Below are 19414 nucleotides of genomic sequence, written 5' to 3'. Positions count from 1 at the left end.
AATTCCGAAACAGAGCACGGTAATTTGTATATGAAATATTATTTCACATAAAAATGGAAATACATATTTCAAATAATTTAGCTATAAATACATAAATTGTCATTTTATATTTGTTATAATTAAAGGGTTTTTGGCAGAAACAGCCAATGTTAAAAAAAACGGAAATGAGATATTAGTATTACTGTAAGAACAGATAGTGTATTTTCCTATCTGTATAACGTATTCTACGAAAACAGCCATAGTCATGGACAGACCTGAAGAACTGTAGCTCCTCAGAGCGGCTGCTATCGTACCCCTCCTACCCCACACATCTTTTCTACCAGTGTGGTCATAGCGTTATAGTTGCGCTCTTCTATATCAACATTTATTCTCGCGGCGGCAGGTATACAATACGTTATCAAGAATTACAAATTAACAGATAATAGAATCCTTAGGATCACAGCTTTGGGAAGTAAGAGAAAAATGAATGAGGAAAATAGGCTAACTAACTTAAAAGATATGTAAAATAATTTTTAAAATGTATGCGTGCATATAATGTAAGAAGGTCTACCTATATTTAGTATTAGTATTTATTTAGTATTTATTTATTTAACCTGGTAGAGATAAGGCCGTCAGGCCTTCTCTGCCCCTCTATATATATATATATATATTATATAAATTGTATGTTGATAAGTGAGTAACATCTATATGACCTAAGGTCAATGCTGTCATTCAAAATTGTACGCGTACTGTAGTTTTAAGAGAACTGCAACATGGCAAAAATAAACCCGTGAAGAAGCACTACTTCCAAAAGAAATGGGAATATGATTATTATGTTGTTGAAGACGAAAGAATTGCTTATTTACTGTGTTCCATCCAATTTATTTGTACTCGTCATTTGAATATTAAACGACATTTCAACAAAGCCCATATTAAGAATTATGGAATAGACAAACTTTCGGGAAGTTCATTGTTACGAAGTGTATATTGAATATTTATTTATATACTGTTAAATTAAGGACATCACTCGTTGTGTTCATTTTGTATTGAAATGAATAGTGAAATTTACATTAATTTCAAGGTTCATTACTTAAATGTTACAAATTTATGTTTCCGTAGGTGATGATAGGAGGAAAGTTTTGGAAAATCTCAGCAGGTTAGGTGCAAAGAAATCTCAAAGAAACTACCGACAGAAAATCTAGCATATTTGTAAACCTTGAAACGAGATAACGCATTATAAATACAATGACTTTATTACAATCCTTTTTGAAAATTATAGTGCCACCACTGATGGATCTTATACACATACAGAATGTCAACAACTCTATACAGAAGTCGATCATCTCCAATAGAAGTGGAGTGAGTTTGACGTCATATTTCCCCTACTTACGAGTTCTGCAGGCCTGGTCATGAAGTTAGACGGCATGAAATACTGGTACTTCTGTAAAAACGACCAATGTCAGCTTTCCCATGACAACAACCAAAGTCAGATGACAGTGGTTGTTTTTGCTTGCAAGCAATATCCGACATTTTATGTTCGAGCGCTGCTCTTCCACCAGCAAAGTTGGAAGACATAAAGCATTAAGTGCATTCCTTTAGAAGCCAGAAAGTAGCTCTTCTACAGAAAGATGGAGAAGAGTCCACACGACACTGATGATGGTGGTATTGATGTACGTAGATGGAGAGGACAATAGTGATGGATGCAGTAAGTGAAAACATACAATTGAACTATGGTAATGTGGAATTTAATTGTTCTAACTAAAGTACACGATTAAAGATATTTGCCTAAAGTGTAGTACAGGAATGAATAAAAGTATAAGGATCAGTATGTTTACAAAGTATAAGAATACATTTTGTTTCATGAAGTAAATAAATGAAATTTTTTGTGAGTGATTATTTCAGGCAAACAGAACCTTCGTCAAGATATTTTTATTTTTTAAGGACGTAATTTTTAATTCTTAATAACAAACAATTCTGCAATATTGTTTCTGTCTTATGAGCAAAATGTATGAACATATTACCAGGCTTCATTGTACCTTTCAATGGCATTTATATAGTTTTTTGTTCCTCATAAAAATAATTGTACTATTCTGACTTTGGTTGTTTGTGCCAAAAACTCTTCAATTTTTTAATTCAGTCCATGAACTTAATCCGCACATATTACATATTAATTAAAACATAATGTAAGTGAATTTCTTTCTTAAATTTATTGCATCGTGACCTTGACTGCACGTGCTATCTCGCACTCCCCTTATCCAGTCGGAGGCATTTGGTTTGATTCATTCAGACCGTTTATGCAGTACCGGTACATATGTAAAGTGATTGGTGATATAATTCTGAAAGTGAAGTCAAGTGTTCATTCCCGTTTGCAGCAATATGTTGCTGAATTTAATGGAATTTTTACAAGTGACGTCAACATTGTATTCTGTCAAAAATGTGGCAAATTGTAAATGTGGATCAGCAATCTCAAGTCTTAAGTGCCTATTTAGCAGGTAATAAACACAGAATGGCCGCTTCACATGCAACCTCGAGAAAAGTTCTATTCTGTGAAAGAATTTCACCTTCACATACACCATTTTCAAAAAGTTCTGAATATTACGCAGATTTATGCAAAGATTTTTTTTAAATATGATATTCCTTTATATGAATTGAAAAGTCCAGAGCTTAGAAAGTCTCTTACAAAATACACAAATTTTGAAGCACCAGAAGAATCAACATTAAGAAAAATCTATGTCCCTGTTTGTTATGAAGAAATGTAACAAAGATCAGTGCAGAATGTGAAAAAAAAAAAAAATAGGCCATCCATGGACGAATCACAGGACACTAGCGGTAGGAAAGTGGGAAACGTTGTGGTAGGGTGCATGAGGGTTGACCACTAAAGAGAAACTAAAGAGGTGGAGCTTAAACTGAGAGAAGATTCAATCCGACATCGGTGTGGCTTACAAGCAAATATTCTGATGGGGGCAGATAAAAAAGTTAATTTTGCTTTCTTCCATCATGTTAATAATGTCAAAAGAAGTGCTTATACAAATTTTGGCTACTCGATCGCAATTACGAGACAGCCAAGAAAGTTATTTTCCCTCGGGCCGTTTGTAGAAAAAAGCACAATCGCATGGAAATATTTATTGAAACGGATACAGCAATTGTTGCGCTATTTGTCAACATATCTGCCACTGGAATTGAGCCATTTGTCATACCATGGGATCAATTTTTTGTGTCGTAGAAGTCAGCCGCCTCAGATCGGACCAGCGTTTGAATGCGTCTGCACCTCTCTCTGCCGATCCCATGATATGAGAAATGTCTCAATTCCAATGGAAAATATGTTGAAAAAATAGCTGAACAATTGCTGTGTCTGTTTCAATAAATTTGTCCAATAAAATTGTGTTTTTGTCTGTTAACGGCCTCGGCGAACGTATTTTTTTACGGCTCTCATAATTGTGGTCGAATGGCAAAAATTTGTATAAGCATTTCTTTAGACATTATTAACAAGGTGAAAGAAAAAAATTGAACTTTTTTTTTTATCTGCCCCCATCAGAACGTTTCCTTGTTAGTGAATAGAGCGTCAGCACGTCGACCTGAAAACCCGGGTTCGAATCCCGGTGTCGGAGAGAATTTTTCTCCGCTCCACCGATCCTTCATCATAATATGATAACGCAGAATTCTTGTATGGAAATATCACGTGTACTTCGGTACATCGCTATAACAGTCTATCGGGTTCCATGCCGCATTCCAGCCACGGTTTCAGAGCTGGCGCTGAGGCAATATCTTCTTTCCAATAGTGCTGTTCTTGGACAGCATTTTACTATAATATCACAATAGAGGAAACACTTCTTAGATAATCCAATCATGCAATTACACGCTAATCTCAAGTGAATGACAAATGGTTGCAATGTCAATTAAAGGAAAAAAAATCCTGAAGATAAAGTGGAGAAGGAAAAGGGACAAATAGGAGAAGGTGATTCTCGCGAAAAGAATAAAAAATGCTTTATGCGAGAACACACGTAATGGAAGAGGTAGTTTCCCGATCAACACTGTCAAGGACAATTATTCAACAAGAGATTAGCTGAAAACCAATTGATGACGCCGGATTTACATTGCTGAAGCTGCATTCTTTCTTTTACGAGGCTCAATTCTGAGCATGATTCCTTTCTTAGGCTTCAAGACAAGCTCAACTTTCACGTCCATCTTCTCCTCTGGGTTACTCAAATACAATTTGAATTTCCTCAGCACTTTACACAACGTTGCTTTCATCTCAAGCATTGCAAATCTCTGACCTGAAATGAAAAGAAATATAGAAATCAGAACACAATGTGAAGATTTCTAAAGGAATTTAATTTAACTGTGATACGACTGACGAAAAATATTTAGCATCTGGGAGGAGCAGTATGAAAGTAATCAAAAACAAAAAAGAAAGCTGCAGCTGCTGATGACGATGGTTAAAGATAATGATAGGGCTATAGTTTTATACACAAAAATGATAAGCATGAAGAGAAATGGAAAAGAAAATTAAATTAGCTTACGCGATGTAAACAAAACATAAACAATCAGTAAATTAGGCATTGCGATTGCAAAACAAATATCAATTATCAATTTGAAACCTACAAAAACATTAACAACACACATACGTAAGACTTCTATAACACAAATATGCAGCTTTCCGTACCATACATCATACATTAATACACAATAGTCACACAAACACAATCAAACTATAATTACGACATTGCGACGACATCAAGCATCCCATAACTGACTCACATACATAACAAATCAAGCATCCGTTGCAACACATACACTTCAACATAGCAACCACACTTTTAAAAGTTACAAATTTGGCTCCAAGAAGAATAAATAGGACACTGTTACTAATTACTATTCTTCTACAATTTATTAAATACATCTGTAATAAATCTATGAAGTTCCGATATGAATAATATTCACGTTTTTTATATTGTTATCGTTCTTTTGCGATATAAATAATATTCAAGTTATCATTTATATTCTGTTTTCCTTCATTAGCATTATAAAATAATATTCAAGTTATTTATATTGTTATTGTTCTTTCGCAATATAAATAATCTGTATTTTATGTAAGTAATTATTATAACACAAATAACCATCTTTCTTTCTCATATAGGTTATTTTATTTAGATAATTAAATACGTATTATATAATATCTTATATTAATTAAACAAACCGATATTTATCATTTATATTCTGTTATCGTTCTTTAGTGATACTGTATAAATAATATTCAAGTCATTTATATTGTAATCGTTCCTTAGCGATATAAATAACGTAAATTTAATATTAGGTTTGGAAAAATCCAGTTGCATAATACTGGTATTAGCTTTTCTTTTTGTATTATTACATTATACTATCTTGAACCACAATAAAATGAAAAGGAGTAACGAGGAATTGAACCTGAGACGTTGACATCTAAATTCCGACGTTCGTCCGCTGAGCTACGAGGGCAAAAGTGTGGAAACATTTTCGGAAAAATTGGCCCAATCACACTCTAAGATTTTCTGATGATTCGTAGAAGCTAGTCCAGGATGCGGGGGGCAAAGGCTAACTGAGATTTCCCGGTATCTGATCGGGTCAAACATCCTGATAGAATTAATATTTAACCCTTGCCGTGACTTTCGGTGAAGTCCGGAGGGCTCAATTAGTCAAATCACCTCTCCTCATCTCCACGCTTGGGGCCCCTGGAATTTAATAAGATGCGAAAGAAATAGTGGTGTGCGGAAAGCAACGGGATGTTACCGCATTTAGGCCTATCCTTCCCAAGAAAACCTGCAAACATGAACAAAGGAAGCTTTTAATAGAAGAATAAGAAGGATCATCTGCGGACCTCTGGAAAAAGAACCAAGGAAGAGACTAGTGAAGTGCTTTGTGTGGAGTGTGGCATTGTATGGGGAAGGAACATGGACATTACGACGAAATGAAGAGAAACGAATTGAAGCATTTGAAATGTGGATGTGGAGAAGAACGGTGCGTGTGAAGTGGATAGACAGAATAAGAAATAAAATTGTGTTTGAAAAAGTGAGTGGAGGAAGAATGATGCTGAAACTGATTAGAAAGAGAAAAAGGAATTGGTTGGGTCTCTGGTTGAAAAGAATAATAGACGACATTGGGATATGTGGATCATATGCGGAGACTAAGAGGAAGGCAGAAAATAGGAAAGATTGGAGATTGCTGGGTTTGCAATGAAAGACCTGCCCATGGACATAACACTTATGTATGTTCAGAATGCCTGGAATATCGTGTCTAAGAACAGTCGCTATTTGCAAAGACTAGTCAATTCCATGCCCACTCGACTGCAAGATAATCGAGATAAGAGGAAGATAGACTAAATATTGAATTGTGGCTTTTTGTTTTCTTTTTTGAACGCTTAATTGTTTGAATGTTTTAAGACCGACGCCAGTAAATTTGTTTTGTTTATGCCACGAAAGATATTTCCATTTGCAGCCACAATATCATAATGATAAAGTCATGGCATAATATATTAATGAACCTGATGTTAATTACTAAAATAATCGTAAAAGAGAAAGGAGCCATTATGTATAGTTTGTCTCTCTCAAAAACAGAACAAAAAATAACATAAAAAGCACGAGGCTGTAGTCGAACGCAGGACCTCATGGATAAGAGGCCTGAACGCTACCATTGCGCTATTGAATAACATACAGAATACTTCAGTTATAACTGTAGATATCAGGCAACGTGGTCCAACCACATGTAACATCGCCTGTCTCCGAATTGTAGCGAAGATACCCGAAGGGAACTTTGTTTCAGGAGAGCGGCCACTTTTTCTTTTGACAGCTGTACAGTGTTAAAGAATTTACAAGAGTGGTGTGCGTAACAATTGTTGTGATAAATGCGTTAGAAAATGTAATTTTGTAGTTAAAAAACGAAAAAAAAAAAAAAATCTGTACGAAGCAATTGTAGAACTGACAACACATTTTTAGCTTCAGAATATTAGCTACTTAAAGAAATGATAGTTCATTCTTTATCTGTAATATTCTTTTACCCTTAAAACTGAAGAATAATGGCGTTTTACAGACAATTTCATATTGGTGTAACTCTGAAAATATTGAGAATAGGACAAATGTTTATAGGACTTTTTTGCTCAGAATGTCTTCGGAAATAAGCTCCATATGGGACGGTAAATCCTCGTGAATCACTCTGTATATTATAGTAATATCGTTTTCATTTCAATCCAACCCGGCAGGAAGCGCTAGGCGGCGTTGACGATGACGTTGAACATAGGTTGGACAGGATTTTGAAAAAATGAATAAGAAATTTTAAAAATAATGCTACCGTTATAAAATGAGCAAAAAGTTGTATTCTTCAAATTTGTTTGACATTCCAGGACAAATATAACTCGATCCAGGACGCAAGACTCACCATTAAAATCCAGAACAGTTCTGAGAAACTGGGAACGTCTGGCAACCCTGTGCGCCTAATCATCTCATTTACTTTTTTCTTTATGTATACTTGTTTCATTTACATACAATGCAGAAGAAACGGCTATTACTTTATAATATTTTAGAAACATCTTCTTACGAACCATTTCTGTACCAAGGAATTGTCTAGATTTATTTAGGTATCCTCGTACACTTACACGCGTGTTGTACGTCAAATTTGTCTACACAATGACACTATTTATGTAACAGTAATAATTGTTGCTCAGATTCAGTGAACTCTTCTGCACGTCGTAGGTTAAAATAACTTCGTAATCTCACTTTTAATTCCAAAGTAAACTTTAAACTTTCGTTAAACGTTTTCAAAAAGGCTACTAAGGAGTTTGTGGTTTAAGAAATCACCTTGTTTCACACATCATATTTCTCCTTTGTCTAATTTAGTTTTGGGTTTGAAGTTGGACTAAAATAATGCTACAAGTAGGCCTATAAGTTTAATATCGTTTTCACCTATTCCTCAATTTTTGGAGACTAAATTTTGCATAACATTGTGTGTAACAATGTTAAATTAATGATACTGAATGGACGAATTTTAATCATGACAGAGGACGTGCACATGTACGTCGATTATTTTTAGAGTTCAGTTCACAAATTAATAACACGACTTTCACTTACCAATACAGTTCCGGGGTCCAGCTGAAAACGGAATGTAGCAATAGGGGTGTCTACCAGCACAGTTTTCTTGCAAAAATCGATCTGGATCAAATTTTTCCGGATCTGGAAAATGTTCCGGGTTCCGATGTAAAATGTATGGAATAAATGTAACATTAGTGCCGATCGGTATAGTGTAACCATCTGAAACAGAATAAATTTATAATTATATCATATTAAATTTAAAACTTATAATGAGAATAACGATGGCGAGACTGGAAATATATATTTTTAACGACAATTTTTTCTTATAGAGTCTGTATAACTATAGCACATAAAAGTTTAAGTAAAACATTAAAATGCATTACATATCGGTAGAGTCCTGCGTTTGCTTACTTTGAGTAGAAGTTATTTATGTACAGCGGTGGCAAAAAAAAAAAAAAAAAAAAAAAAAAAAAAAAAAAAAAAGACCGACGTAACGAAATGAGAAACTGTGCATGCCTCGCCCGCATTCACAAGATAGCGAGTAATCTATTGAAATTGTTGTAGTTTCGACTGCTGATGTAGCCCATTTCGAAACCCATTAGAAAATAAGCTGGTAAAATTCATGTTCTGGGAATAATAAGTTAATTAAGTAGTAAAATATCGGTGCAATGGAAAAGTAATGGGAATAAATTTGAATAAGGAACAAAAAGAAAGTTTCTTTCCCAGGGACGATTCGAACCACGAAAGTCTTTGTTACCAGTCTATCGTGCTGTCACTGTGAACAAGGCTCTGAAATCAGCTACAAGGGTCGAGCTTCACTCTGCGAGTCAGATCTGTTCAAGGCTATGAGGCCGTTTCCCCGCTCCCTTTCCTATGTTTACATCTGCTTATTCCTATGTCTGTGAGAATAGTACTCATGTACAAAATATACTATGACGTTAATAACAAACTAAATATTTCATTTAAAACCACCTTATGGGCAACAGCAGATTATTCTGGCAATAAGCACAACGCATCTAGATACCTTCTGGTTCATAATATATTTTTATCCAAAAACTAAAAACCAATGCTCATAGTTTTCCTGTTATTTACAGAGTTTTGAATATTTAAATTGCACTTTTTAAAAGATTATATACGGCATCTATAATTTCGTTGCTTACGCAAAATTTTGAGAAAACTACAGCACCTATCACGATGGGAAATGTCTCATTCTATTCGTTATTAACTCAAGAAATTTGCAAAAAAAAATTGTTTATACATTCCATAATATAAATAAGAAAGGCGTATAAAGAAGGCTTATGTTTTGTTCGTAAGGCTTCAGTGTTCTATGTATGCGTATTTTGGTTTCAATGTCATTTTATGTGACGCAGGATTTTATTATCGTAGTTATTGTGGTTAAGTTACATTGTTGTTTGGTGGTGTAGTGGTCTGCATACAAGTTACATTGTTGTATGGTGGTTTGGTGGTCTGGATACTGGACCTGTACGCAATGGGCTGGGGTTCAAGTACTGATGCGTGAAACCTTTTTATTGTTAAATTTATTTAACAAGAAATGTTTTAGTATATTAATTTGATTTATTAATTACTGCTGTGTTTAATGATATTAGGTTTTTGAAATCATAGCAAGTTAGCTGGTATAGTTGGCTTCATTGGAGGGTTAAGGTTCATTCACAATGAAAATTAAACATAACGTAAGCGTTAACTTAACGTTACAGTAATATCAAGAAGTCATACCATCATTTACGATGGGAACATAAACATAACAGCAAACATACATGGTAACCATGGAAACATAACAACGACGCCATTTTCTCTTATTCTGTCGTATACTTCAGCGCTCCACGATTGTGTTCTGTTTGCAAATGACGTAAGCATAAGCATGAAAGTTTGGAGTTTGCAAACTTTCATGTTAACATTTTACGGTAACGTTTATGTCAATGCTTATATGAATCATTGTGAATGATCTCATTTGGTAGCCTGGGCGCAAACTTGTGTGTTTATGTTACGGTTATGTCTAATTTTTATTGTGAATGGGCCTTTAGAGTCCTAAACAGTGTCAGTAATGGGAGGTTTTGTGTAGATCTATAGAAAAGACTCTGATTCAAATTCATGAAAGTATGCTTTACACCTATTTATCACGATGTTCAACTATTGTTCTCAACCAAGAGTGCAACGTGAAGTGAAAACGGTTTGTTACTTTCATCTAAATAACTACAATTTTAATTGAAGCGGTTTTTTTTTATTGGAGGGTACTTTTAAACCTCAATTAAGTTTATGTAAAGCAGGGGGATTTAGAAGATCATGAGATAGTTCCACATCAGTTTTTTGCATTTTTTTAAAGTGTAGTGCGGGGCATTCCATGTCAAATCAACACAAAAAAGTGGACTTTTCAACCCGACCACCTCAGATTTTCATTAAATTTGGTAGGATGGTAAAGAACCTTAAGTTAAGTAATTATGTAAAATTTTAGCCCTCATTAATGCACGATATCCCTACAGAAATTCTGTCAATAAGAAAAAAAAATGTAAAAATGTCGCATACAATGTCAACAAAAATAATTCATAACTTCTCTTCTAATTGAGGTAGGATCTTAAACTTGGGCTTATTTTAAAGCTAAGGGATCATACGTTTCAATAAAAATAGGTTTGCATCAAAGTAATGAATTCTTTATTGAATAGTCACGTGAAACACATTTTAACATTGAATATCTATAAATGCAGGATATAAATTATTTCGCGAAAAATGTATGTTATAGAGGTAAGAGTATTCTCCCCTTGGTGTAAGTTTCATTTTGGAAACGTTTCAGGAATATCAGTAAAAAATATATCAATATATTGGTTTGTAGCACTTAACCCCGTCTTACACCAACACTGCATGCGCACGAGTTCCTACTTGTCTGATAAGCTGCGTCATCGATCTGTCAGGCCGCCATGAGTGGCAGTTTATACAATACAGTCTTCAATTTATACAAAACGTGCAATCTGTTTCAATTGCAGTGTCGTTAGTTTTCGTAGTATGTGGTAGTTTTGTGCGATGTAATGGAGTCGCGTTTTAAGTTATAGGCCTATGTTTGCTGCAATCCCTTCGAGAAATCAGGGCACTGTAATTAGAGGAAAAATTTAAGAAGTGTTATATCGTGGATGCTTAATGTATTTCCTGATTTAAAACAGGACCAAAAGGTGTGCGCTATGTGTCGCAAAGAAATAAAAATATAATATGATGCTGTTACGTAGAATCCTCATAATGACTCTAGTAATGAAGAATACGTCGACTCTACAGCAAATGTAAGTTCATTAAATACAAGTCTTTTTGACCAAGGTGTGTTCCTTATTAAACAAGAAAGGCTACAACAAGAGAAATATAAGATACAGAAATTTGATAATATTGTAAAAGATAAAGTCTTCGATATAAAGATGCCGAGGAACCAGGACCTTTCTGATTCTGAAATTTTGTCTCAGTTGTAGGAAAATTTTCAAAATTCAGGTAAAAGTGAGAAAATCACCAGTTTAACACTACTACCTAAAAGCTGCAGCGTAAATAATATAAAAAAGAGTTTCTTTCAGCTTTCGAATACATAATTCGGAAAGCCAAAGTCCTGGCAAAGGGAAAGGGAATTTTGTGTTCACCAAATCCGAAACCTGGAAAACCCTTGCTCGCGGCTGTTGCCGATAAAGTTAAAGAATTCTGTTATTCTGACGAGATAAGCAGAATGATGCCTGGTAAGAAATATTTGTTGCGATTAGAGAATCAGGGAGTAAATCACATGAGCAGAAATTAATTATATGCAGTGTTTAAAAATTCTAACCCTGACAAAGAAATTGTATTCTAGCTGGAGTTAGTGGACTATACTGTCTGTGTTTGTGTCCTATCAAAATGTAAAACTTATGCCGGAAGCAATTTATTAAAGTTTCAGGTTTACGTGGATTTCAAGAAAATTTTTCTTTATACTTTCCAACTTAACATTTCTTGGCTACTATGGTGTGCAATCCTCCTCATATAAATTGCTTGTTCAGGAAATGTACAGAATGTCCTGAACCATTCAAAATAAGAGAGGGTTTAGAGAAAGGTTTCGTATAAAACTGCAGTGAATCAGTGACCTACAAGCAGTGGATGACGACTGACCGATCAACGCTTGAGACTATAATGAAACCCACAGACAAATTTTTCGACTGTCTCTTGGAGAAACTTGGTGATTTACTGACTCACTCATTTATATCATCTGAACAAAGTAAGTTTCTACGTGATATGAAATCATTTCTACAGCCATGCCTGCTTGTTGTGTTATGCGACTTCGCTGAAAACTATTATTTCGTAATCCAAGATGAAATTCAGTCATATCACAGGACTAATGTGCAGACAACCATTCATACTTTCATAATATATCATAACGAATCGTCATCCGATACAGTCTCTATTAAAAATCTGGTAACAATTTCACACTGCCCGAAATATGACACTATAGCTGTACATCTGTTTCAAAAATACCTAATGGAGTCATTAAAACAAACATCTGTAATTCACCACAAAAATTATGTATTTCTCCGATGGATTCTCTGCTCAGTATAAAAATAGAACAAAAATTTCCTGAACCTCACATTACATGAAGAAGATTTTGGATTTCCAACAGAATTGCATTATTTTTGCATATCGCATGGCAAAAGAGCATGCGACGTTGTAGGTGGGACACTTAAAAGGTTTGCGGCTTGTGCTAGTTTGCAGAGACCATCTGATAAACAAATAACAACACCTAGGGAATTGTACGACTGGACAAGGCATCATCTCCCAAACATTAATACCGTTTATGTGACTAAAAAAGGCTATACTGAAGAGGAAAAAATGCTTGCTCTTCGATTTGCAAAATCCACCGTAGTGCCTGGAACACAAGTTTCATATAGTCCTGCTGTTTAGGATGGGTATTATACTTGCTAAGCAGTTTTAAAATGCAGTTGAAACAACGCAGCATCCTGTCTGGAAAGATGATCAGGCTATTTCATCTCAGCAATGAAAGGTAAGCATTTCTTACAGAACTTCAGGTTTAACAAAATCCATGTGACAATCATTTATTTGAGGTAATAATTTTAAAAAATTCGAATTATTTACTACATGTTAAATTACATAGCGACATTCAAGAATATGATCAAATATAATTAAATACAACGAATGTGTGGGACATAATTATCGCGACTTATACGGTTAGCTTACACTTGCTGTGACATAATAATTTTTATATTTATAACCTATGAAGATTCCAAGTTGAAACTTATCAGTTCATTATATCACTAATTGAGGCGTACTATATATTTTTTTTCATTAAAATAGAACCCCGCATTTTTAATATGAATATATGAAAATTGTTTCACCATGTTTTTTTAGTGTAATTGAATACATGCAGAAAACAATATAAGTAATAAAAACTATCACATATTAAGAATGTGTCACCCAATTTTTGTAAATTTATCTGGAGACGTTGTTGAGATATATAATTTTAATTGAAGCGGCGTGCTTACCAAAATGTGAGTTTTCTTCATGTTTAAAACGCCACTGACAGAAAACGAAAAGCACAGGACATATGAAACTCGGCAGTTTTAGTTAGCACGGCCGGTCAAACAAACCCTCAAATTTTGAAAGAAATCTGAGTCGGTCGGGTTGAGTGCCTTGTTGATTTGATATGGAATGACCCGTGCATAACCCATTTCGAAATATGAGAGGCCGACAACATTTTGAGGACAGACGTATTGCAAATTTATAAACGGTCGAGCAGGCAATTTAAACTTGAGACAAGGTAATGGTGTAGTCCATAATGAGTGGCCTTAGAGGAAGACCAGCAAGACAAGGCCGCGTATTTCGAAATGTGAGAGACCGAAACATTTTGAGAACAGACGTGTTGCAAATTTATATAACGGTCGAAGAGGCAATTTAAAAGTTCAGACAGATTTTATTGGATGGAAATGTAGTAACTGAACATAGCGTAGGAGGAATGAATATCCAGTGTGTGCATTGCCATGCTTACCATTATGCAGATGAGGAAACAAAAGTCATTTCAATTTTTGCTCTCAAAATGGACTCCTTTTCATACGAGAACCAGCAATAAATGAGGAACTGAAATAATTACTTAAAAATTATAATCATGTAAAGAATATTCGTCGGTATAACAATGCAGTTACATCTGCTTCATTTTCTGCTACCAAAAAAAATATATTCCAGGTAATGGCGCATACTTTTTAAAATCCAGGGACAGGTTTACCGATACATCTCGGATTTATTACCAGTTTCTGGCGAAAAATCTTCTCATGGTCAATTGTACTTTTTAGATTCCTATATATGTATAGGTCGTCCTGAAAATAATGATTTGAAAAGGTCAGTACTGACATCCCTCTCAGATATTCTGGCTAATAATACTTTTGCTCAAGCATACAACAATGCAGTTGAAGTCATGTGAAATGAAAATGCAGGAAAAAGCCTGGACTTGCCTTTTGTTGATAGCATTTCTATGGACAAGCGGCGATTCAATAAACCCACAGCAAGTGAAATTACAGGCGTATTTAGTTCTTTTTTTAGAAAGGGAACCTACTGGTAATGGTCATGTTGATGTTACAACCGGCAGGATGGACTAAAATTACTGTCTTTTTTGAGTCCTCACTGTGACCCCATGTTATATTCACTACTGTTTTCTTACGGAGATGCAGGATGGGACCCTAAAATGTCTCATAATGGTCCACGAAGACAAAGGAAACGTGAATGATTATGTTACAATTTGCATGCTATCGATTTGCAATTCGAGGGATATTTTCATACATTTGCCATTCTAAAAACCTATTTCAACAATATATTGTTCATTTGTATATTAGAGTTGAAGGTGGAATATTGAATTATATTCGACATCATGGGTCTGATCTCAGAGTTGAATATTACAAAGGATTGCAGGATTTTGTAATGCAGCGAGCCCAATTGCAAAGCCTTATTTTAGGAAAAATTATTGTATTTCCATCTTCGTTTGAGGGTAGTCCACGTAATATGAGTTTGAGGTATCAGGGTACAATGTCAATTGTACGCAAATTTGGAAACCTAGACATCTTTTTAACAATGACCTGCAGTCCTAATTGGCCAGAAATAATTTCTGAGCTTCCTGCCAATATGAAATCAGCTGATCGCCCTAATATTGTTTCTCGAGTGTTTCGCTGTAAACTTAATGAGTTGAAAAATGACATTAATAATAATGAATTTAGAATAGTTATCGCCCATGTATATGTTATAGAATTCCAGAATCGTGGATTGTCACATTGCCATATGCTTTTAATAATCTAAGAAGAAATAAAATTTCGAGAACCATCTGATATTGACCTGTGTGTGTGTGTGTGTGTGTGCGTGCATGTGCGTACGTGTGTGCTGAAATTCCAGACCCAGTACATTTTCCAAAACTTCACAACTATGTTCTATCAAGTATAATTCATGGGCCCTAAGGTGTTCGCAATCCTAATACACCTGGCATAGTTGATGGACAAGCAAAAAGAATTACCAGAAAGATTTCTCGGAAGAAACGGTTAAAAACCATAATAGTTATCCTAAATACCGGAGACGAAACAATGGAATGCAAGTACAGAAAAGAGTCCACAAAATTGACAACCGTGATGTTCCTTATAATTCATTTTTACTGTTAAGGTACTATGCTCATACAAAACTCGAAATTTGCTCCAGTGTACGTTCAGTGAAATATCTATTTAAATATGTCTATAAAGGCTATGACTCCTCATGCATTGCATTTGTGAGAAGTATCAATTATGGTCGACAACTACAATAATGATGAAATTGTAAACTATGCTAAAATGCGATTTTTCAGTTCCCATGAATGCATTTGGCGTCTTCAATCTAACGAACTGCATAAGCAATCACATACAATTATTCATTTAGGAGTCCATGAGAATGGATATCACAATGTGTACTTTCGAGAAGGGAATGAACATATTGCAATTCAAGCTTCAGAATTAAAATGCACAACATTAACAGCATGGTTTGACTTAAACCAACGAGATCCAAATGCTCGCCAATATCTGTATACTGACATTCCACAGCATTACAGAATTGTGGACAATAAATTAGTTCCACGCCAAAGAGAGTGTACCAAAATAAGAGGAAGAATATACGCTGTTGCTCCAAATGATAATTTATTTCACATACGGATGTTACTGCTTCACGTTAAAGGAACTACATGCTTTGCAGATTTGCGCAGGTACAATGTATAACCAATGAAACATTCAAAGAAACTGCTGTTGCACGTGGATTACTTGAAAATGATACTGAGTGGCACAATTGTTTGGAAGAAGTGCAGAGAACACACATATAGCGCCAATTGCAATATCTATTTGCGTACATTTGCTGCTTCTGTCAGCCAACATCACCCTATGAATAATTGTGAAAACTTATAAAATTCCTGTGACGGAAGATATGGAAGAGCTTGCCGGACATACAGTAGAAGATGCAGCTTTACAGTACATCGACCAAATTTTAAGAATTAATGGTTTAGATTTCAAGGAAATGGTCTTTCAGTATCAAATACTTTGTTGCTTAACCAGCCTGCATACAATGACAGACAAGAAGCTGTTCTTTGTGTTCATAATATGTATAGCAAGCTCAATGAAGAACAGAAGTTTATAGTTAATGGAATTATAGGTGCAATAACTGGTGAAACTGAAGATTAATTATTCTTCTTAAAAGCATCAAGAGGATGTGGCAGGACCTTTGTTTATTGATGCATTTTGAGTATTGTTAAAAGGTCGCGTTTATACCGCATTGACAGCTGCTTGGACAGGCATAGCTGCTCTACTTTTGAACGGGGGAACTGCACTTCATCGATTGTTTGGCCTTCCTATTCCTATAACATCTCCGTCAGTTTCTTTCATCAAGTCTAACTTTGAAAGAACTATGATTTTACGTCAATCATCTATTATTCTCATTGATGAAGCATCGATGATACCTGCTATAAGAGGTGGCTTGTGTAGACCGTTTGCTAAGAGATATGAAATGTAACGATCAATCGTTAGATAATATTCCAATGAGTGGGAAAGTTATTCTTTTCTATGGTGATTTCAGGAAGGTATTGCCAGTGGTGCCAACGTCAAGCCGAGTTAAAATCCTGGAATCCTGCTTTCAGATCCTGTAATTCCTGCATTATTCATTTGACTCAAAATATGCGAGCCAATGTCAATGAACGAGCATTTTCTGAGTGATTACTTCAATTAGAAATGGAACACATCACTCTAATAACAATCTCGATGAAAATATTAACATTCGAAACAATTTTAGGTATATGCAAGGAAGACTCGGTTGTCAGCCTGGTTTTTGGTAATTCATTAAATGCTGGTATCGTTTACGAATATTCGACCCGAGTTATTGTGCGTCCTCTCAATGATAATTGTTATGAAATCAATAAGGAAGTGATGCATTTAATTACAGGTGATTGCAATCTCGACTCTATCATCACAGATGGCCCGGTAGAAAAGTTAAACATACCATTAGAATATCTGAATTCCATTAAACACCCTTAGAAATGCCACTATACAAACTCATCCTCAAAGTTGGTGCAATTGTTATGCTCGTCAGGAATATGAACTTGGGCTCTGGCTTAGATAATTAAGTTCGCATAATGGTACGTGGCTTAATGGAAAAATCTGTGAAACTTTAAATTATTTAAGCTGCTGGAAAGGGAAACATTGTTTTTATGCCAAGGATAAAGCTAATTTCTACTCATCCAAATATGCCTTTCTCAAAGACAAGGTTGTAGTTCCCATTAAGGATGTCATTTGCTATGACCATCAACAAGGCACAACAGAAGACATTATATATTATATTAAAATCAAGATTTTATTCAGTCAATCACTTATCAGTTATCAATGACAGAAAATTCTGTTACATTGAAAAGTATAATTGGTAAAAGTTATCACGAATATTTTCGACCTGCCTAGAGGTCATCGTCAGGTGATATTTTTAGCATACAATATTTAAAAAACTAGGTGAGTTTTAAATACATTTGAACACTTATAACCATGTTTGCTTGACATAAATTGGTGGGTAACATACATTAAATGACATATACATTAAATCTTCCATAGATCATTTTGCGATACGAACATTAAAGCACATGCAATGTGTTTAAAACATAAATTCAATTGAATTCGTTTAAAAATTGTTCAATGTTTTATGACTAAAACTGTTCAGTATGATGTTGGAAGACTATGGATTATTCTCGACCTGTATAGCGAAATCTTCAGTTGTAATTAAGCAAACAATATTTAAAACTAGATGAATGTTTAAAATACATTTAGCACTATATAACATTGTGTGCTTAACATAAATATTGAAGTGACATATATAATGTTAATTGACATATAGGTTGTCTTCATTGATCGTAATTGTGATACAATGTTAATCACATATGATGTGTTTAAAATATGTAGTCAATCGTTTTAGATTGTTCAGAAAATGTTGACTAAAGCAGCTCAGTATGATGTTAAGCTATGAAGAAATGTGGAGAATTCTCAGTCTGAGTCGCCGTGATGAGGCGTTTTTCTGAAAAAATTGATGATCGGAAAGTCAGTATATTTTGAAAAAAATTGAAATAATTGAAAGGTTAAGGCCTTGAAAGCCTTTAGAATCAATACTCACAAGTGATGTACGTGGAGGGTTTCTTAGCGATGAGGCCCACTCATCCCGGCGTTACAAGACAGACTGAGCGGTTAAGTTAAGAGAAAGGTACGTAGAGAGGCGACATAGTAAACTAGTCGATGAGCTGTTTACTCTGCGATACGGTACAGGGGGTTGTGCAAGTTAGGTATTTGTTCGTTAAGTAATTGTATATTGTTATTATGATTTTTTACTATGAAAAACTCTTCCGCCGTACTGATAAGGTGTGGATTATTTACTGTCTTTAATATTTTCAAAGTTTTATGAATACTATTGAGTTCATGGCCAGAATCAATGAGATGAGTGGCAAATTTTGATTTATTTCTGTTATTAAAGAAATCCGATTTATGTTCTTTAAACCTAGTTGAAAATTTCGTTTTGTCTGGCCTATATATTTCTTATTACAATTTTTACAGTCCAATTGATATATACCACTTTGTGAAAATCTGTTCTTTTTTCTGAATCTATTAGGAATTATATTATTTAATTTATTGTTAGTTCAATATGTGATATTTATATTTTATTTTTTTTTAAAGCTGAAATTTGATTGTTGACTTCTCCAAAATATGTCATAGGATGCCGAGTGGTGACTTTTTTGGATTCTATCACCTGAAGATGACCTCTAGGCAGGTCGAAAATATTCGTGATAACTTTTACCAATTGTACTTTTCAATGTAACAGAATTTTCTGTCATTGATAAC

General features: G+C 34.6%; 1 protein-coding gene across 4 annotated transcripts in view; it reads right to left on the bottom strand.

Moving 5' to 3' along the window:
• Positions 1 to 1702: 1702 nt before the first annotated feature.
• Positions 1703 to 19414, bottom strand: part of LOC138715333 (cytochrome P450 4C1-like) — a 121536-nt gene continuing 103824 nt past the window's right edge. For all 4 annotated transcript variants that reach the window (XM_069848140.1, XM_069848142.1, XM_069848141.1 and 1 more), the window contains 2 exons: positions 8076 to 8255; positions 1703 to 4253 (listed from right to left, as the gene is read on the bottom strand). In XM_069848140.1, the coding sequence (XP_069704241.1) occupies positions 4069 to 4253; positions 8076 to 8255 (365 nt within the window). In that variant the 3' untranslated portion in view covers positions 1703 to 4068. The remainder of the gene's footprint in view (positions 4254 to 8075; positions 8256 to 19414) is intronic.

This window comes from Periplaneta americana, chromosome 15, assembly GCF_040183065.1.
Source record: "Periplaneta americana isolate PAMFEO1 chromosome 15, P.americana_PAMFEO1_priV1, whole genome shotgun sequence".
Classification (NCBI taxonomy): domain Eukaryota; kingdom Metazoa; phylum Arthropoda; class Insecta; order Blattodea; family Blattidae; genus Periplaneta; species Periplaneta americana.
This window is presented reverse-complemented; position numbering and strand designations above follow the sequence as displayed.